General features: G+C 31.3%; 1 protein-coding gene across 1 annotated transcript in view; it reads right to left on the minus strand.

The window, feature by feature from the left end:
• Positions 1-59: 59 nt before the first annotated feature.
• Positions 60-22,260, minus strand: part of LOC113512960 (protein c-Fos) — a 58,300-nt gene continuing 36,099 nt past the window's right edge. The window contains exons 2-6 of the mRNA XM_026896933.3: positions 14,306-14,812; positions 9,444-9,530; positions 7,085-7,243; positions 5,529-5,687; positions 60-5,162 (exon numbers count right to left, since the gene is read on the minus strand). Coding sequence (XP_026752734.2) covers positions 4,617-5,162; positions 5,529-5,687; positions 7,085-7,243; positions 9,444-9,530; positions 14,306-14,584 — 1,230 coding nt within the window. The 5' untranslated portion in view covers positions 14,585-14,812 and the 3' untranslated portion in view covers positions 60-4,616. The remainder of the gene's footprint in view (positions 5,163-5,528; positions 5,688-7,084; positions 7,244-9,443; positions 9,531-14,305; positions 14,813-22,260) is intronic.

The following is a 22,260-nucleotide window of genomic DNA, read 5'->3' on the forward strand; positions in this document are numbered from 1 at the left end:
TGTTGGTAACGATGCGTGAGCACACTTAATGATTTTAAAGGATATAAATAAAATTAATATTTATATGCAATATAATGATTTATTTCATCTAATAGATAAGCGCAATAATTTTGCTTTGACTGTCAAAATATTTATACATTAGTCACGAAGCAGGTACAAGTGATGTTCATTACGCTCAAAATGTAAACGTACACACGTTATATAACAATTATCCAATGACATTATACTTTAAAATTTCATACAATAAATCTAAAATCTATAAGCTCACTGTATAACAATGTTAAACATTTAGACGATATAAATTCTTTGTGACAAAAATATTCAAGACATTATCGCAATTAAGCATTAGTATATAGCTTTCAATGTAATCCACTTAGAAATGGCTTAAAAGTTACATTAACAGTATACGCTATAACTTACATATAAAAAGGTATTAAATTTTATACTTATTCAGCCAAATACGATATTAAGAAATTTGTTTTCATACGTAATTTGTTTGTTATTAAATCTGTTCTGTTTTCTCTCGTTTGGCGATAAATTATTTAGTTAATAATATTGTATGCCAATATATATTATCATCGATAAATGGCTATACCATTTATTTTAATATATATTATTATATAATTTTTAAGTTTTGTGTTAATTTATTATGTACAATGGTGGATTCTGTTGTCTGCAATATTTTTAAATGATTAATTTTAGTAAAAAGATAGGTATATGTTAATAATTAAATAGAAAGAAAAAAGAACAGATTAAAGAAGAACAGACAGACCTGTACAATGGTTACAATTTTTATATAAATATTTAACAATAATTAATCATTATAAAATTATACATTTGGGATCAGTGAAATGTCCATGACTCACTGGCTAGATCTAAATAAGAGTCAACAAATTGTAAATAGGTTTACACTAACATATGCATAAGATAGAACCGAAGAGCAAAGTCCAGCTTGTTAATCTCCTCCATGGGGTAGCGTAAACATATTTACGAATAAAAATAATATTGCTGTATATTTTTTATATGATCGAACCTTTATGGTGGAATGTACTTATAAGTTATTGTAACTACGTGATAAATATTATACCATTTGTCAAAATGTTTGAAGACAACAGATGGAAAGGGTGATTATCACCTATAAATAACTCCTAACATGTTAAATGCTAGTTACGCTAAAAGTTCACGACACAAATAGATAAAATATATCCAGACAAGTTAACTACCAAATCCCATTTTATTGCAATCCCAAATGTTACTTTTAAAATTATATTAAGAATTGTCATTTTTTACATATGAATTAAAAGTAAATACACGATAAGTAATATCTTAATACATAACAACATTGTTAACGAGTTGTAATATTAACTGACGTTAATATAAAATATAACCAAAAATGTCATTACACTTACATTATTGAAGTAATCTAAAACAAGAAGTTTGAATTGGAGTATTTTGAAATAAGTAGGTAAATTTTCCAAAATCTTTCGAATTTTTTTTAAATAATACAAATTATTTATAAAAAAAAAAATATGCTCCCATAATAGCTGTTAAATATGTTTGAATTATTGATAAAAACTTCCGCATTGTTACCGGTAATAGAGAGAAGAGCTAAAGAACTTAGGCAATTTGATTAAAATACTTGTAGTATTGAAAGATTCTAATATATTATATACTCATTTACCTATCAATACTCAATTCAAACCTCTATTAAAAATGTGAGAACGAGCTTCCTTAAAACAATATAAATCACAACTATACCTTCTAATGTTAATCTTGTACGTAAGATTAAAACGACGGTACGTTCAAACTACAAAAAGACAAACTTACACAATGAACTTCGATCACAATAAAAGTTTATAACATGCTCAATTTAAAAAAATCATGTTAAACATAATTGCACGAGTTCGTTATTTTAGAGGATGGTCTGTGACGGGATAAGAGTGAGACGACAGTCCATTTACCATAGATATTGTTACTCATGTCGCCATTATGATAATTTAGATATCTATGGTTGCGATTCAATATGGCTACCGCGTAATATGGTTACGCGGCAAACTTTGTCTATGACAAAGACATTCTAATAAAACGACGAGCCAATTGCCTGCTATTTCACTCTTGTCCTATCAAAGACCATCCCCTACTCATTTTCAAAAACAAAACCGTAAACTAAACACTAGTTGTTAAACAACAAATAACAATGTCTGAAATTCATGTAAAACGTGTACAGTAAAATATTTTTTTTTTATCACAATAATTAATGTTTTAATAACAATATAAAAATAAATGCTCACACGACTGACATTTACGCTGCTGTCGCAGCCAGACTAGGGTCAAGGCACTATCTTATTAAGAACGGAGCGGCCTTTAAGTTATCTGAGCTACATAGGTGTGTCCATATTTCCTTGTTTGATAAACGTACCAAACATTAATTTGTAAAACAATTGAAAATCCATTACGGTACCAGTCTTAAATCTTTAACCGAAAATAAACCAATGTACATAACATAATCACATAATAGTACAACTCCAGTTATTATGCTAAATCTTATGATAATGGTTTTTGATGGTATAGCATTAAAGACTTAATCTCTCAGATTAACAAACAATAAAAAATATTTTTAATAAAAATTTTTATTTGTGTTACTAGCTCTATGAAATGGAAAAGATTTTTGGAGAACCCAAACAACGTTATAGTATTGTAAATTGTAGCAATCATTATATTGATTCTCGATATACAGTAGCCCAGATAACAGATAGTACATATTTATCCTAAAATGTGTATAAAATATCAACAGAATAACAAAATTGTGATCAATCTTTCCTTTATAATTAGAACTTGTTTATGGTAGGCACCTTTAGATAATATACCTATGTCGGTAAAACAATGATCATAAATCAATAAATATCTACATGGATTTTAAAAATGTTATAAAATGGACCAAAGCGATATTCTAAGTATATCTAAATATATTAATAAGGTCACATAACTATACATAAGATTTAGAAAAGAATCTGATTACACTACAATCTTAATTGTACACCATCATACTACATTGATATAATCGGTAATCTCTTTCAAAAAGTACATCATTGTTTTTAAATTTATTACTGATTGCGCTAGCGCAACTGTTATATGTAATAGCCAATTTAAATTTGATACTGTGTTGTCTAAAAATCGGTATTTATTACTAAAATATGTAAATATAAAGATTTTGTAATTTATCATGCCCTAGTGTCATCATTTGCATTCTATTGTTAAGCTAATCGCTTGAATTAATTTTATTTAAAAAAAAAATTATAAAATTAATGTGGGCACATTTTTATAAATATGTATTAATCAATATTCACCATAGTTTCCTCAATAGACCACTATAATGTATTTGTACTTTATTCAAGTATACATACGAGTATAAATCTTTATGTTAGTTTACGTGACCCAATTAAACGATAAAAATATTTTCAAAGATACTTGAATTGTTAACAAACTTAATCTTAACACCTAAATATGCTATATATCACGTCTTACGCTGAGTCAAAGCACCTTAAATCCATATAATATACATAATCTACATACATAACCTGTGATATATTTCTTTGTAACATAAGATAGAACTTCGGAATTTTAACAGGAGGTATTTTATCCATTATATGTTGTACTGGAGAATATTATAAAATACACGTTACTATGTATAGTATATAAATACGAAATAATTATTAATAACATGACGATTTTGTATGTCCCTATTTTTATAAAATGTCTTGTCATGTCCCACTTCGATACGTGTTTGTCATAAATTATTTGATGGTATTATGTAGTAGATTCCTATTCTGGTAAAGTATTGGTAATTATAATGTCTAATATTTAGCTGATGGTCGCAATATAATAGGGACTAGTGGTATTATATATCATAATCTCCGCATATTGAGTCTCAGTCAAACATCGCACCGACTAAAATAAAATCAGATCTCAAATTAAAAACATCGTGAAATATTTTGTACAGACCAAAGCAAAATTATAGAACTTAAAAAATAAAACTTAATTTATGTTAGACATTACCATCTAAATAAAGTGAAACATTGTGATTTTATACCTACCTACTGCACTTTTTATGTAATGGGATATTACCTCCCCAAGGCCTTTGAAATTATTTCAAAATATAGCAATATCAGACGAAATTTAAGTCAATAGATGTAATATATAACAATAGACTTAATGTTACGCCTAAACACTGCATTTTGGATAATTTTTGCTTTGCAATTTTAGATATAGGCACTGATTCCCTCTGTTATTTATTATCCACCAAATTTTGTATTGCAGATACTATTAAATCTACGCTGTTGTCCTACACAGTAGACATACGATTTCGTTTCGAAATGAATCCCCGCCGCAACTTTCTGGCACATTTATAATTTAATGCTTTAAAAATTATCAAGAATTTTACCTTTATCCTTTTTTTCTTATTAGCACAGTAATATTTAAAACATGAACAAACGGAAAGTTAATTTTAATCAACGGTGATACTTTATTTCGAATTAAATTTTATACCAATGCTTACTTATACGTATACACATGTCAAAACAAATTTTGGACCCGACAAAACGTGGATGTAATCGTTACTAGACAAGGCATCTGTCATTAAGGCCATTGTTGAGTTTAGTTTGTGCGTCTACAACAGTACCGCTGTAGCTGTGGCACTGTGGTGTGGTCAAATTATAGTTCCCCTCTGTCTCATAGTACTCCTGTTCTGAATCAATTGGTACGAGCAAGTTAGTAGATTTGGGTAAGAAACCATCAGTGGTAACGAAATTGTTTTCGGAATTGGGAGGTAAACTGAGAACACTGTCAGATCTCGTGTAATCCACATCTGTTAATTGTGGGTTCACATATAAAGTGTCCAGGGAAGGTATAGGGTCTATGGAAGAATCGGCGTTGAGCGGTGTTGCACAGGTATAGCTGGAGGCGAGGATGTTTGCTGACTCTGGTCTGATGTACGGCGACTGTGCCTCGAAGTTGGTTGGGAATGTGGTAGGTGAGTCGTACGGCCGAATCATGTTGTAGTGTGTCGTCGGAGACTGTCTTGTGTTTGAGTTGTTGTTTTTCACACACGAGGATGCATGTAATGACAGCATGTCAACTAGCTGCCGCTTTTGTACTTCCAGGTCCTGTAACAAAATAAATTGTATCTGTAATATTTAGGAACTATTAAATAAATAAATACTAATAATGACCACATTCGTAGCAGTACCGTTTTTAAAATTTACAGTCATTGAAAGGGCTACAAAAATTGCTTAACAATTTCAAATTCATAGTTTTGCATTTCCGGATGCAGTTAGCAATGATTGCTCGGAAGTCATTTCTCGGCTAACGACTATTTTGCGATCTAAAGATACGTGCAGTTATAAGTAAATGTACATATTTTTCTGCCGAGTACTCGATACCGAGTATCTATTCACATAATAGATAATACCTATTCAAATTTGGTTGATCTTTTTATCTTTTAATGTCATGGATTTAATTATTTTACTCACCTTTAGCTGAGCCTTTAATTCAATATTTTGCGTTTCCAATACTTCACTTTCAGTCACTAAATTGACCGTCCGCTCTCGTTTTTTGAGTCTACATTTTGTTGCTGCTATTTTATTCCGTTCTCTTCTTCGTCTTCTACGTTCTTCGTCTTCTGGTGTTAACTGAAATTTAATTTATTTAGTTTTAGTTAAAACATAGCTTTACTTGTCATTATTACGTAATCGCAATAAATTTTTTCACCTTCAGGCTTAAGTGTGCAATTTTTATCAACGATGACTTCTACGCAATTACCACAACATATATCTACAATTTCCACATTACAGAATTGTATCAAAAAAAAATTATGTAGTGACAGATATGCCAGATTCCTAAATGAAAGAGAACGAGCAATGAATCTTAAATCTTAAAGAAGAGAGCCCAAAACTATAAATGAAATCTGACGTGATTTGAAAGGAAGAACTATCTAAGTATTCGATAGGATTAGGTGCATATAAAATTTTGTCGCTTTTATTATTCGTAACCAGTGAGTGATATCTCATTGTCATAACTTTCAAATCAGGAAGTTCAGTCACGAGCGATTTCGCATTATCGATGCCTTCTTAGTAAGCTCATAAAACTTCAATGAAGCCGTTGAATTATAATGCAACAGCAAAAGCTATTAAAGTCTAGATATGATTCGCAATACATAGTTGCTTCTTGTTGAGAAGCAGCTATGGATATTATGTATTCAATATAACATTTAATACTATTATATGGAGTACAACCAATATATGAATAGTACCTTAACTACGTAACGTATTTTTAATCTTTAAATTCTCCGAAGTCAGTCCGTTATTCAGCTTGTAACTATTTTTAAATATCTATATCATATAGACAGCAGAATTTTATTATTTTGAAAGCTTTAGTTTTTTTATTTTTATTTTATTAATGTAGCTGGTTGATATATGTTTAATCATATTGTTTTTTAACACGGCTTTTAACTTGTCGTATTTGTGTAAGTGAAATTATCTTCAAGCCGTTTACTGTCCACTGCTGAACATAAACCTCTACCGTTGGGGGGGTTTTGACAGTAGTTACCATGCTAGCACATTACTAAACGCTATTATGTAACCAATTATATAACTAAACTAAATGAATATATCTGTAACAAATTACAAAATCATGAGAAATGTATCCATTTTAAGATTTTTTTTTTTTTATACAACTTAGAATGGCAAACAAGCTGACGGCCCACCTGATGGAAAGTGGTAACCGTCGCCTATAGACATGAGCAGTACCATGGACATAACAGAGTATACTGTTTCGCCCATGATACCCCCATGCGCTGCCATTCCTGAGGACTCAGGTGTTATTCCTCTGTACCCAGTAAATTCACGCCATATCCCACTCTTCAAACCGAAACACAGCCATGCAAACACAACTGCTTCACGGTTGAAACACAAATGGGACAGAGGTACCCAAGCAATCGACTTTTATACAAAGTCTCCCTCTGGTAAGATAGAAGATATCTATTTTGATATCTTCTTGCGTGTTCTTGGTAGAGATAGTTGACACTCACCCCTTCATTTTTATTTGTTAGTGTATGACTACTGTCATAATCGTCATCGCTCTCTTCTTTTTTCAACCGTTTGATTCCTACATCAGTATCACTTCCCGACATCTTCCGTTTGGATTCAATCGACAGCTTCAACCCAGCTTTTATTAATTCCGAGCAAGTCTGAAAATAAATATAGAAATTTATTTTACTTTCTATTATTATTATTATTTTCCATTTCTTTCAACTCGCCTGAACAAGCCCTATTTATTTTTTATTTATAATACTTTTTAATGTAATGAAAACCTAAAAATAACAAATATCCCACACTCCTTATTATATTTAGAAAGTGCCATAACACAACTACCTACTAATGTCATTCTACTATAAATGGGTTTCTTAATAAGAGGAGTTTATTACCATGTTGGGCAACGATAACATCATGGCATATTGTACCAATATTTACTCGATTATCACACAAGGATAACCTTTTAAGCATTATTACAGTTAGCTTGAAAATTCCAGAAGTTTCGCCTGAAAATGATGCCAAATCTTCGAGTACCGAACGTGTTCTGCTAACTCTACAGACATAACTGTGTAATAAAAGAAATATGTGTGGCAGAAAGTCTTGTTTCTGAAATAATGTACCTACTATAAGTAAATATTAGGAGATGCAAATATACGTATACATGTCTAACGTTGCCATAAAAACATAAATATGAGAATCTGTTGATATATATTTTTCTGAAAATCTATAATATACGAGACACATGTTGCCCCTTTACAACAAAATCCGCTCAGCTCAAGCGGCACCTACGATATGTATACAAATAATTAGATCCATAACCCGATTTGAGTGATCAGTCACTCACAGAAATTATAGACCATTTCGCTAACGTACGCGAAAATAATTATACCTGAAAATAATTTTGTGAACACTGACCCTGGCTACGACCTTGCTTCCGATATGACCTTTAAATTAATTAACACGAAATAAAAAGTTCACTGATTGATTCATACAAAGAGATCTTCAGTAATGTCAATAATTAATAATTTTATTATTGAATTTAGTTTGTGTATATGTGTTATGGAAGCAGTTGCGTAGGCAGGTGTACTAATACAGTGTAATGATGACATATATACCGATATGTTTATTTATACAATGTACGTAGGCATGTCTTTGAGTGCTCACGGAGAAGAATTTACACATAATTGCTTACTATGAATAAGTATCTATACTTTTTTACATTATAATGATTCATGCTGGCTTTATATTGATTGAATGACCCTATCAAGGTTGAGTTTCAAGATTTTATTCCCATCAATGATTGAATAAATAAATATCGACTTAAGTATGCATAGAAACCGTGAGAATCTTAGAATAATTGTGATTTTATAGGTAGGTAGTCATAATAAATATTCTAGGTTATGACTAAAAAACGGCAATGATTTATATCTATTAAGTATTTCTAAGATACTAAATAAATAATAAATTAAATAATTAGTCCTAAATAAATTACAAAACGCCATATAGTTCCAACCTATTTATTTTAAGTTGTCTTAGAAGGCATAGTCAGAAATTTGTATAATGCAGTTTTATGTGTACAAATCCATTGACAGTTCATTATATTAATTGTATAGTTTTATTACATCATTTGCATTAATTTCTTTTGACATTTAATATTGTATATATGATGGTATTATAAGTAATATAATATTATATAGGTAATACCTGTGGAGCGAATGAAATATCATAATAAATATGAAATACCTATATTCGACATTTCGAAGTGCCGATTCGAGCGTGACTCAGATTACATTTCCATTTTCAAGATATTTAACGGTTTTGTTTTAAACATGTCATCTCTATAATTGAGAAATATTATAAATTTTGTATTTTACCCGTCTTTTAGTCATCTTTCTGTTGATATTTGTATATTTTATGGCATATATACTGAGAGTTTCATAAAGATTTGACTTAATATTTTTTAACTGATAAAGAATTGAGTAATCAAGTTGAAACTAGTGCCTAAGCGTGGATTGAGCTACCCGTCAAGATTTTCCCTAGAAGCTACACCATGGGTTTCTTTTTCGTTTTCGACACTCGTATGAGAAAGAACAACATATGGAAAGTTGCTGTCTCGTCCTATGCTGTGCACGTGTTAGTGGTAACGTACTTATTGATAATTTTATTTGTTGCTTCTCTATAAGGGGTAGGCATCAATAAGCTATGACAATCATCAGGCGGTTGCTTAGTTTCCACTTTTGTAACAGAGTAACACCTTAAAATATCTATGAATTATTATATCGTTTCTACCCTATCTTCTATTATAACCTAATTATCTATAGAAGCAACTTTAAAAGACTACTGAGTTTTAGTCACCTTTTGTATGCTTGGTGGAGTGCCAGAAGCTGGTGACGTCGCCGATGAACCGTTGGAGACAGAGGAATTTGAGTCGCCGCTTCCACTCTGTAAATGTATTAAATATGTATTAGTTATGTGCTCCTTTTAATAAATAATAACATACAGGTTACAGTTTTAAGCACCAAATACTGAAACCATTGTGTTTTTCAGACGTACACAAAACACAGTATGAAACACAATAAGTCTATATTGACACAATTTTTGAATTATAAATTCACATTTTGTTTAAAAACAGTTGGAGTTCATGCCTGTTCTCAGTTGAAATTGCGATTTCGAATGTGGTGGTAAAATAATAAAAATTGACTATTCAAAAATATATAAAATTAAGTTTACTTGAATAAGAATTATTATTGTTGTTATCGGAGGTACAATTTTTGGTTTTTTATCTTTTTGATCCATGGTTCTTTCGGAAAGATTTTCAAACTTGAAAAGATGCTAAAGATTCCGATTTCATTCTATTATTATAGAATACTTGTGTATTGGTCTGTGGGCTTCGGAAAATGGGTCAAAATGGACTTGTAAGGTTTCCCAATGTATATGTGTAATTAGGTAGGCATATACAAAAACATGTATACAGCTTAGCTGGGACAAACACACAAAATATAAATAGGCGAATAATGAATGATATAGCCGGACCATAAGACAGTTTAACAAAGCTTTGTTATTAAACTTTTATTAAAACAGACTATAAATTGTAAGATTAAATTAGTATATTAGATATATTATATTCTTATTACTTTTTAATTATTATGAAATATAGATATCTACTAGTTATTTTATTCATATTACAGGTACAACATATTTAGTTACAGTCATAGATAATAAAATAAATCTATTTGTCCTGTTTGATGGAACAAACAAGAACAAATACACATTTAAGTTGTTAAGAAGTGTTTATCTCCTGCCAGTCTAGATAGTCTTAGATAATATTAATACAAAAACAACAATGAACTAGGTACATTTGTATATAATGTAAGTAGATTTTTTGTTATCTTTGTCACTTAAGTATTTATTTAAAACTCTAACAGAAATATTATAACAAACCGCTTTACAATCTCAATTTAGAGATAACATCTAGCTATTTTTAAACCTAATGAACTTTCCACATGACATTTTTAATGTCAGAAAACATATAAAATTTTAACTCTGACTCAGCAAACGTTGTTTTACCATATACATTATTTCTAGAACTATACATGAAAAATTATCGTACTACAATTATTATATTCGATTGCCATCTTGCAACCCTATAGCGGAATATAAAAATAGCGATTAAAAAACAGGCGTTGATCGTAAAACGGTGAAAATTTATATTTTTCAATGCTAAATCATAATAAAATAAAAATTGAAAAATTTGTCAAAAAAATAAAAAAATTTTTTGGCGAGGGTCACCCTTATTATTGAAGGGTATAAAAAATAGATGTTGGCCGATTCTCAGACCTACCCAATATTCACACCAAATTTCATAAAAATCGGTAAAGCCGTTTCGGAGGAGTTTGGTAACAAACACCGTGACACGAGAATTTTATATATAAGATTTTTTACATAAATATTTAACAGTAGTACTTGTATCTATTTAGGGACCATTAATTACCAGAATACAAATTGCAAACGGTCAAGTGCATTTTTTTTGTTTTGAAATTATTTATTTTAAATATACTTCACTAGAAGAGGAAGTTCTCAATTCGACAGTTTTTTTGTGTATATAGATAAGGTTATTACCTCAACAACAGGAAAAGCAATGTCAGGGATATTAATTCTGTTTTTAATTGAAAGGATTTATTAATTTACTTCCCACGATTGCCCAATACTGTTGAAATTGAAATCGGTTTTTAGTATTCAATTATTTTCAATAATATTTTCTTGATATCTTATAAAATGTAATATAAGTATAAACTAAATTGTAGAAATGGATTACCTACACACTATCTAAATTGACTCGCCCACATTCAACTATCGCATAAGCTACTACCTACTTACATTTAAAACTTGGAGGCTCTGAGCTTGTAGGTTTAAGACAAGTTTACAATGATGGCTGAGCTAGAACATAACGGCATCAAATTCTTTCTATAATTTATAATAATAAATTCTAATCTATTGTATCGTAGGATTTTTTTTTTGATGTAAAAAAGGATTTTTTTTGGTGTGTGTGGGTTTTATTATACCTATATTTATTTCTTATGCAATATAATACAACTAAATTAATCTACTTTTAATTATTATTTATTATCATCACAACTTTAGCCGTTACAATTGTCTGCTGCTTAATATAGTCCTCCCCGTAGACTGTCATAGGGAAAGGTTCTTAGCGAGGGAGACTTTGTACAAAAATCGTTGGATGGTGGTGCGTGCTTGGACACCTCTGTCCCATTCGTGTTTCTACCGTGAAGTAGTTGCGTTTGCATGGCTGTGTTTCGGTTTGAAGGGTGGGATATGGCAGTAAATTTATAGGATAGAGAGTAATAACACACGGGAGGGCAGTGGGGGGGGGCAACGCATGGAGGCGTATCATGGGCAAAACAGTATACTCTGTTATGTCCATGGTACTGCTCATGTCTATAGGCGACGGTTACCACATTCCATCAGGTGGGCCGTCAGCTTGTTTGCCATTCTAAGATGCATATAAAAATCTACTGAATAATGAAGAGCCGCCCGGCTTGTATTTGTCAGTACGGGGTCACCATTCGAAAACTTATATCACATCGGTTATCGGTTTTTCGTGCTATAAGAATAGGCAATTGCCACTTCAGTTTTCGTAGCAATTAATATTTAATTAATAATAATTAATGATAAGCAAGCTGAAGTGGCAATGGACTGGTCACATAGCTGGAAGGATTGACAACAGATGGGAAAGAAAGGTTCTTGAATACCAATCCTGTACGAGCAAACGCAGTATAGGATGACTCCCCACTAGATGGAGCGATGACCACAAATGCATTCTAGGTAGTCAGTAGATGAAGGTGGCTTAGGACCGTTCTTTATGGCAGTCTATAGGGGAAGCCTATGTTTAGCAGTGGACGGATAATAGCTGAAATCATGATGATGATTAAAGTAATGTATTAAGAATCTATTGATATGTTTGCTGTGCAATGTACCCCCACAGGGTGCATGTTGAAACTCTGTGACCTTATTACATCATGTTACCAATAACAGATCATATTGAATTTTATTTCACAAAATACAGACGAAATTGAATGTTTCTGGGATTTGCTTAAAGAAATACAAATAAAATCGAAGGTAGTCAGACAAAAGAACCTAATATTAAAAATAAGTGTGAATAATAATAATAAATACTACCAAAGAATTTGTAACTCCAATATTCATCAATAGTAGGTATTTTAAAATGGAATATCTAGCAACATGGGTCGAAATATTTTTGTACTATTATTGTACTGGTTACTGAGTCGATCGGGGTAATGTGTTATTTAAATCGAAACTAAGTTAGAAGCTAATTAATCTTTTGGTAAAATTTTTGTACGTACACATTGTATTTAAATGTAATAACTACAGGTTTAACTTACGTGCAATTTGGTCGATAAATCGCGTCACAACCGCTGAACATTACGGGTCCCGAATGATTCCGAAACTAGTGAAGTTTTTTCAACTAAATTACAAGTAAGTTAAACCGTTAGCTTTTACCTTAAAATCTAATTAAACTAAGCTATAATTGACTAATGTATTGTATTGTATAAATGAACTTCTAATACTGTTTTATGAAGAAATTCTACAATTCTTCTATTCTAAGGAACTTAAAACAGTTAGGATATCCTTTCTTTTCTGTAAATAATATACACTGTCCTTTAAATTTTCTTGGGGAAAGTCATTTTTAGAAGAAGCCTCAATAAAAGCTGCTCTCTAATTGTTATGGATAGAAGATGCTCTTTAAGTCTATTTTTAAAAATGTTTAGGGATTGACTGTCATGGATAGGTTTACATACTCTTTTAATACAAAAATAAAATTAGGTGTAGTGACACCTACCTACATTTATCTATTTACGTAATGCACTTCCCATTAGTTTACAATGTTGGCAGCATTAATAAAATGTCCAAAACACGATTTGTCATCAGATAATATAAGTACATACGATTTTTTATTCTCTTGCTGTGTTTCGCTCTGAATATATCGCATTCATTAATTCATCTAAGCACAATAAATTAGTTTATACAAATTAGTTTATAAAATAATCTCTGATTAAAAAATATACGCAACGTATTTACAATTTACCTACTGAAACACCTGGTCAAGGCGCCTGGAAATCTGTTTCTTTTCAGTATGAATAAATAATTTGCATCAGGTGCATGACCTCATGGTGTTGCATGCTAGAGACAACAGAGTTATTATTCAACGTTTTAATGTAGTACTGATGGTTCAGTCACGTGACTATGCTACGTGGCAACAGATTCTTGGCAACTATTCAAGATACATGTAACACTTATTTTGTATTCGAACCGGCGACATGGATGTGACCCAAGTAGAGGGAGGCTCTTGCAAGCTCTACCGCGCATTTTGATTATTTGTTGCTCATCGCAACAGGATGCAAGAAATAGGCAAGGTATTAACATGGTCAGAGGGATGACTCTAACAAGCTTGCCGTTGGTCATTGAAATGTTTCCCGATATGCGTAGGCAGCGTTCTGGCTCCAAGCCCCGTACAGTCATGGATGTTTACTTTATGCCGTCCTTGTAAGATCTTAGATAATAATGAAAACATTGAAATTACGCTATATTATATGCTTTAATATTTTCAAAATAAAGTAATGATAGATACGAATAAATATATAATAATCACTAATTTAAAATAAAAATAGAAATATGCTTACCTTGAAACCGGAATTTTTTTCTGTATAATTGTACTGGTCCAGAGGATTGGTCATCGTGATTACATCGTTGACAATTTCTGGCGTCCTGAGTGTCGTAGCGTTCGGAGTTTCAGCACTCAGGAGGTTGATCATAGCAGCACTGAGATTTACGTTTACGCTCAAGTTATACGCCCCATTTGCCGTTGATTCGCCATCGGTGCCGACTGGCGCCGACGGCGATGGGGACGTATCCTCACACTTAATAGTTGGCACTGTGGAACTCATACTCGATGAGTTCATGATATCCTTGTACGGAGCCAGTTTCGTTTCTTTTTGGTTACGTTTTACACTAAAAACTATTGGTGTTAGCACCTAGATCTAGAGTTCTTTATATGTATATATCACGGTTATACTCTATCATTAGATAAAATTATATCACTTTTCTGGTAATCTGGTAATTTGAATGGCACTTAAGTCTTCTAAGCTAGAAGTCTTCACGGGTAACGTTCGTTTCACTGGTAGTTTAACCTGCAACAAATAAGTACATATATGCTTAAAACTTTTTGTTGTGTCTCAAGGTTAACAAATGGCTTCGATAAAATCTGGATATTAAACTATAAAAGGGCAGGCATAATATTGCAATTGGGCAATTTGCAGAGGCCATGCTTTCGCAAGAAAAGAGCATGCGGCCAGTTTTTAATTAGAGCTATCTGAGCACTGCGACCTCGTAGCCAGGATGCTACTCCAATAAAACGCTTTTTACAAGCCCCAATTGAATACGAGTCATAAAGTTGAAACTACACTTTTTACGACGTATTTTAACGCTCTTCCGCGTGGTGTGTAGTTAGTCTCAGTCTATTGTTCAACGCATATCGCAATGAACAGATTAGCACTAACACGGTTCACAAGGACATTTAAGGATTAAGCAATTAACAGGCTTCACGACGTCGATGCCAGGATCAGATATTATGTGGAAATTAGAGTTCAACGCCGTATAATTAGAACACGATTCGTGACAAAACTGCTTGATCTAAACAGGAGCTGAAATATGTTAGTTCCATATATGTATAGTAGGCGAAGTTGAAAGCAGTTCGTCACCTTGACCCGCCCCTGTATATCTATATATTATCTCATATCTATGGCACGTAAATACAATAAAGCACCGACTTAGAATAACCAACCTACTTGTGACTACGGATTTGCTTATTCCAGTCGCGAAGTCGGAGGAAAATGCCACTACCAAAATATGGTTGGATTGATGCAATAAGCAAGCTATCTCAAGGTTAATATTATTCTTAGAAAATTAATGTAGAAAATTAACCGAACTGTTATTTTAACCGGATGCTTTTAAATCAATGTTTGACACGTATCATGTTGTAAAAGTGTAAAGTAAAAAAGACACGAATAAAATCTCGAACGTTTTACGTAATGTTAAATATCGGTAGCTGCTGGGTTGTTTGGTGTACAAATCAAATACATCTGTGCAAATAGATTTACAAGAATTACCAAAGATTTAATACTCTCGCACTAAGCGGATCTGATTAGAAGAATCATTATCTTTGTTTTGAGATAAATCGGAGGGAGCTAAGTACCTTAATCAAATATTCTGATTTAATTTATTGTCTTCTTATAAGGTCGCTCATGGCCCTACAAAAAATCTTTATGCTTACAATATACGAGTACATCTGTTTCTTCATTGTCATTAAGTACATATTAGGCACATATATTATTAATAGGTAATTTTTCTTTAAAACTGGACAATATACTGCGTAGGATGTCAATACCTGCAACTAGAACGTATATGCAAATCCAGTAGGTAGGCAGTAGGACGTCCGTGCCCGAAAAAGGAAAAAAGAAAAATAAACGTATCCGTTGGGTACTGCGTAGGATCTTGATGAATGTATTTCTACTTCTCCGATTGCTTTTATTGTTGTACGTCCTCCTTTGTATATTTTTATTTCTAAGTTCTTGTTCTTGTTTTTCAATTTATTTCATTATAGTATAGTTTAGAAATAAAAACACTTGGGTAAATCGTATTCGGGTCATTTAACACGTTATTGCGTTTCGTTCCAAAGCTACTTGTAGTCCCCTCTTTTATTACTTAGACATGAAAGTCGAGGGTGCCGAGAGTTTATATTGAACTATAAGTATAAAATAATGGTATAAGTATTTCTATAACGACGTAGGTAACGAACATTAACGGAGGTCGACTCGTCTCTTTGTCCTTTTGCGTCGGGCATCGAGAAATGGGTGACCTAGTTACGACCGCGCCTGCTGCGCGCCACAAGCTTACCTACTATGCGTGACAATTTAATTGCATTCTTCCTATTAGAATTGTTATACAATTATCCGTTAATAAAAAATAAATATATCTATAAGAAATATTTCTTTAAAGTAAGTATTATAAACAATGAAGTATCAAGTAGTAAGTATATTAAATTGTAAAACAAGAAAATATACCGTTATTGAATATTTACAACTGTAATCCCAGATAGGTGGGGTAGTCTAGGCAATTTATTGACAATTGCCGTTAAAATGAACGCAAATACTCTTTAAGTATGTTTTGCACGTACCTAACTTAATAAGTATTACGTTGAGCATAATTATTTAATTCCATTGTTATAGTGAACGAGCTGAATATTGGCTCTTGTATTCATTGTTTTTATTAATGTTTAGCATTATGAGGGATTTACGCGAAAATTTAAAAGACTGGAAGTCATACCTAATTTTGGTCTTGTTATTCGGAGCAATTTAACCAATATCTCACACACACTAATATTGATACCTAAAAAAGTTCTTGTCAAAATTTAATAATGTATATATAATTATTACTCATTAATGATAATAATATTATTATTACCATCATCATCATATCAGTCTTTAACTCTCCACTGCCGAATGTAGTCGTCCCACATAAGGGGGGTTTTGCCAGTAGTTGCGACGCTTGGCAGGCGAGTTGGCAATTGCAGTTAGGCCTTTGGGAATGTTTTAAGAGGGACGCTGCTGCCCATCTCTCGCCGTCCCTTAGTCGCTTCTTAAGACACCCACGGGAAAGGAAAGGGTGGCCCATTCTATGCCAAACTATTATTACTCGCCGTATCGCATTATTATAGTAGCATTAAAAATTTTATCACGTAGTTTCATAATATACTTGTATACTTTTATAACATTAATCTTGGATAATAATTTTGGTCACAAACAAAATGAAAACACGTAACATTGTTGATGTCAACAGTTAGAGTAAAATGTCTCCGTGAAAAAATACTCTCTATGTTCTCGGCTAACAAAGGTACTCGTATTTATACTATAGTAATGACATTTTTACAACATACAATTGACAATTTTCCTATCTACTGATAGTAAAAGTTTAACATGCTGCTCACTATAAGGTCCTGATTGGTGGCGGCGTGATGGGCCGGAACATTGAGCGAAAGTCCTAAAATACAGTTAAGCGCAATGTTAGCTGACTCCTCCGTCATCCGTCATGCTCGTGAACGGGTGCTGTTTGTGAGGATTGGTCTGCTTATGTTTGCTTGTTTATTTTCCATTCAATAATACATATAAATAGAACTTAATACTAATTATAGTTATAGTACCTGTGCTAATGTTAAATTATCTGTAAATGTTGAGTTTTTTCGTAGATTCTTCTCAGCAGATAACAACATCCCGAACCCAGCTGTACAATCATATAAAATTAACGATTTAAAAGAACTTGTAAACAAGTCTATTCAAATAAAGATTATTTCTATTCTATTCAAAATGTGTTTAGCACTAAACGCATCCTAGTTGTATGTATTTTATTTATACTTATTTAATTTGTTATTAATTGTATTTATTTTTACAGAGGTGCGTCGTTTTTCTCACTTTAATAGTATTTATATCAAATTGACAATTTTCTTTTTTACACATTAATGATTATTAATATTGCATAAGATATTGAAATGATAATGATATTATTATATAGGAAAAATGTTCCATATCTATTACTATTTTCCATCAGGGGCCCCTTGTTTGCTATTCTAAGGTGCATAACATAAAGGAAAATAAAACTGTATACAAAATTTATAAGAAACAATAAATAGAATACCTATGTAAAATATATACAATTACATATAATTATACAGAACTATACGTATAAAATGTATAATTCACCTGTAGTGAAGGACGTATTTTTCAACTGTTTAACATATAACGTACTTGGTTAAACAATGCAACGCCATTAGTCGCAGAGCGGAAACAACACATTTTAACGAATCGAAATTAGTCTATGTAAAATGGGTTAAACAAGGGGCGCCGCAGTGCCTATTATTCTGCTAGTTATAATGGAATATAGTGACTATTCGATAGACTATCTGAAGGTGAACAAAACTTGTTCATTAATTTAGCTGTCAAACAATACACGATAGCGTGTTGGAATTAAACTTTACCTATTCATAACTCTCAACGCACTAGTTATCAAGTACCTATAGTAATAAAATATTTCCATTATATCAGCCATTATCTGTCCACTGTTGAACATACAATAAATTGTTTTAAAGACGATTTTTTTTAAAACGTTAATATAAATAATAAAACATTTTAATAAACATGGAATAAAGTACTAGTAATTTGATTATTATGTAGCGAATTATTTTGTTTTTAGGGAGACAAAAGGCTCTATCATATCGAGTGCACAAGGGCTGTAACCAATGCGTTGTTAGCCTTTTAAATATATGTAAGTGTCTAATAAATAAATGCATACCATTAAGGACAAACTTTCCAAAAGTAATACAATGTTTGTAATACTATAATATTTACTATTATAGTTATATTATATTAGTATTTATTAGTATTTATATTATATATAGGTACTATAATATTTTTGTCAGTTTATTATATTGCAAAATAGTACTCGTAGTTAGACTTTACATATAGAATTGTAAGATCTACCTATTTTATTTAAATTTATAATGCCTAAGTATTTTTAATTGACGCGAAGATAATTAAAAATAAAATTTCGCGGCCATGTCGTAATCAAGCTTTAGTTACACTTGTGACTTGACAGCACTAAAATCAGCGGTTGTGACCGTTGATGAATTAATATTTACATCATTTATCAGCGAGATGTAGGTACAATAGAGTCGGAAGGTGAACATAGTAATTAAAAATTTGAACATAATAGGTAACTGAACGTGTGAAGGATTCATGTAACGACGAAGTTGAAAATATAACGTAACATAATTTCTTATCCCCAAATTGATGAATTCTTCACTACGGACCAAGTGACCTACTTTTATTCTCCCCCTATCATCCCTCACTGGTTCCTCGCCAGCGAATACTGACACTGCAGCTGGAGTTACTATTCCATTATCATCCATTAAAAAAGCTTTGTTTTCCGTGATAATTTTCAGGATTCGGTTAACCCTACATCATAATCTGTATGTGCGAACTGTACCCTTACTTTTATGAACTATGGCATTTCTAAATGACTTTCGAATTTTACAACTTTTTGAATAAATATTTTGGTAAAAGTCGTAGGATTATATCCTGTTATGTTACATTATGTGGGTGGGCTTAATCTTTTTCGGACAAAGAATAGCAAGAAAGTAAGCCAAGTAATTTTTGATTTGATACGGTCATTTCGATCGGTATTTAAATTGTATGTATTTGATAACTGGTAACCGTGGGTTTTTAATTATCTATAGTTACCAAAGTGGTTTAATTACAATATATTTTAACTGGTAATTGGACTTTATATAAGAATTATTAATATGGATTAAGGTTAATGACTTACAGGTTACTTTTAATTGCTATGATATTTTGAACATCCGTGGCTTTATTTTATCAATTTATAGTTTCGTGATCAAAACGGAAGCTTATAACTTTATCTATGTATATCTGTCTGGTAATCAGTCTATAATGTTTCCGTCCATATGTACCTAAACATAGTCAAAAATCCATTATATATTTTAAAGAATTAAAAGCATGCTCACAATTGTAATCCCGAATGAGGTAGTCGGAGTCATTTCTCAATTATTATCGCTGTGTAGAACATATTACTCGATTCGACATGTAAGTATTCATTTTGTTTCTTACGAAGTTTTTCATCATCGGAGATATATTTGGAATTTTTATATTAATAACACACTAAACTTTTGAGTTTGGGTAGATTCGTACTCAAGATATTTGAGTTCTATAAATATTTAATAGATTATAAATAATAATATTCTAATCAATCATTCTATTCTATATCCACCGTAGAGTCATGGTCACCTACAACACTATTTGAATACTAAACTGCTTCGCTTTTACTTTAATGAATAAATGAATGGGCATACTTAATAAAATATTAACCGACATAAAATTCAAAATATATTTTTGTCTTACTTCTTAAATTGAATAGTAATTATTACAACTATAAATTATTTGTTTTTGTTTTTATTTAACTATAAATTATTTTGACCGATTTTTCGACATACCTATTTGGATCGGTAGACCTTTGATTTTTTATAAGAAATTGGCTACATCTCATGGTTTTTATAGTATATTTGGATGCTTTACTCAAATATTTTCAGCCATTTAAGCGTAACTAAATAACAAACATTATAATATCTTCACAAACTTTAATATTGATTACCATAAATGAGACGTTGAATCGATAAAAAAAAGGGTTGTTATTATATACTTATTTTTGCTAACTATACATGTTTTCAAAGTTTGTAAATACAAGATGAATTAAGTATAAAAATTATAGAGTCTTATATCTTTTTATTCTAGGTACAGTTTCAAATAAACGTTCATAGAGATAGAGAGATATTGCATCTCTAGCATACATAAGATAACAACAACAAAACTAAAATTATATGAAACGCAAATAACAAAGATTCATAAGAAAACTATAGTGTGTTTGCGCTACAATAATATAAATTGTTCATGACTATCTCCTCTCAAAAATTCAGTCTATAAATAATGTCTCTACCTAGATATAATCGTAAATCCAAGATTATCTCATATGTGTACAAGGCAACTGCGTATAATTACAATAATAATATCTCAAAGAAAGTTAAACGCTTCAGTATTCGTTTGTGAACGTAGCAACAAGCAAGAGGCGTGTGTCCTTGACACTTGGCGGCGGGCAAAAACTATCGGCCATAATTTCGGCGAGCCGTCTCGGTGGGTGTGTTCCCCACGCACACAAACCGACTTAATCCTATACCATAGACTATAAAAAACGAGGATAAGCCGTTAAAGACGCACATGCCGCTGTCGCTGAGAGGATTGTAAATTACGAGAGATAAAAAAATTAAAGCTATTTTTTCGCTTAAGAGAAAATGTACAATTTTTTTTTTATTACTTAATAAATATGATGTTTTAAAGACTTTATAAGTATTTTAAAGAAAAAGGCAAAATTTTATTTTATCGCTAATTAATGCATAGATTTTTCCCCTTTGAACTTTTTAAGCTTAGAGACAGTATTCATTAATTATTAAGTAAAGAAATTATTTATTTTCCGTCAAAAATTTATCAAAAAACAATGGCATATAATTAAAATATTGCAAATTATTGTAATGCAAATATTAGTTTACTATATATATAATACCATGCTTAATAAGAATAATACTGATTATCTTATACAAACCATGTCACGTTACGAGACCGCAAACGTGAGCCTTGAATAAAATTATCACTCAAGCTTTTAATGAACTATGTATTAGTACCTACCCACACGAGACTAGAACTGAATGATTTACTTAGAAAATTGATGAATAGGAGAAACAAACAATTGGTATTTTATACTTACCTATTGTGCATATTGTCCTGTACATTTCTATAAGTATGTGTGAATCAGTTAATATTATAACAAAATACATTGCTGCTTGAAAATTTGTAAGTACAAAGTAGAAGATTATATTCATGTTTCATTTATATCTCTTACTCTGATGTTGTTAAAATGTATGTAGATGTAAATACTATGAAATATGCCATAAAACAGTTAT

This window comes from Galleria mellonella, unplaced genomic scaffold (genome assembly GCF_026898425.1).
Source record: "Galleria mellonella isolate WM207_F2 unplaced genomic scaffold, CSIRO_AGI_GalMel_v1 utg23, whole genome shotgun sequence".
NCBI lineage: Eukaryota > Metazoa > Arthropoda > Insecta > Lepidoptera > Pyralidae > Galleria > Galleria mellonella.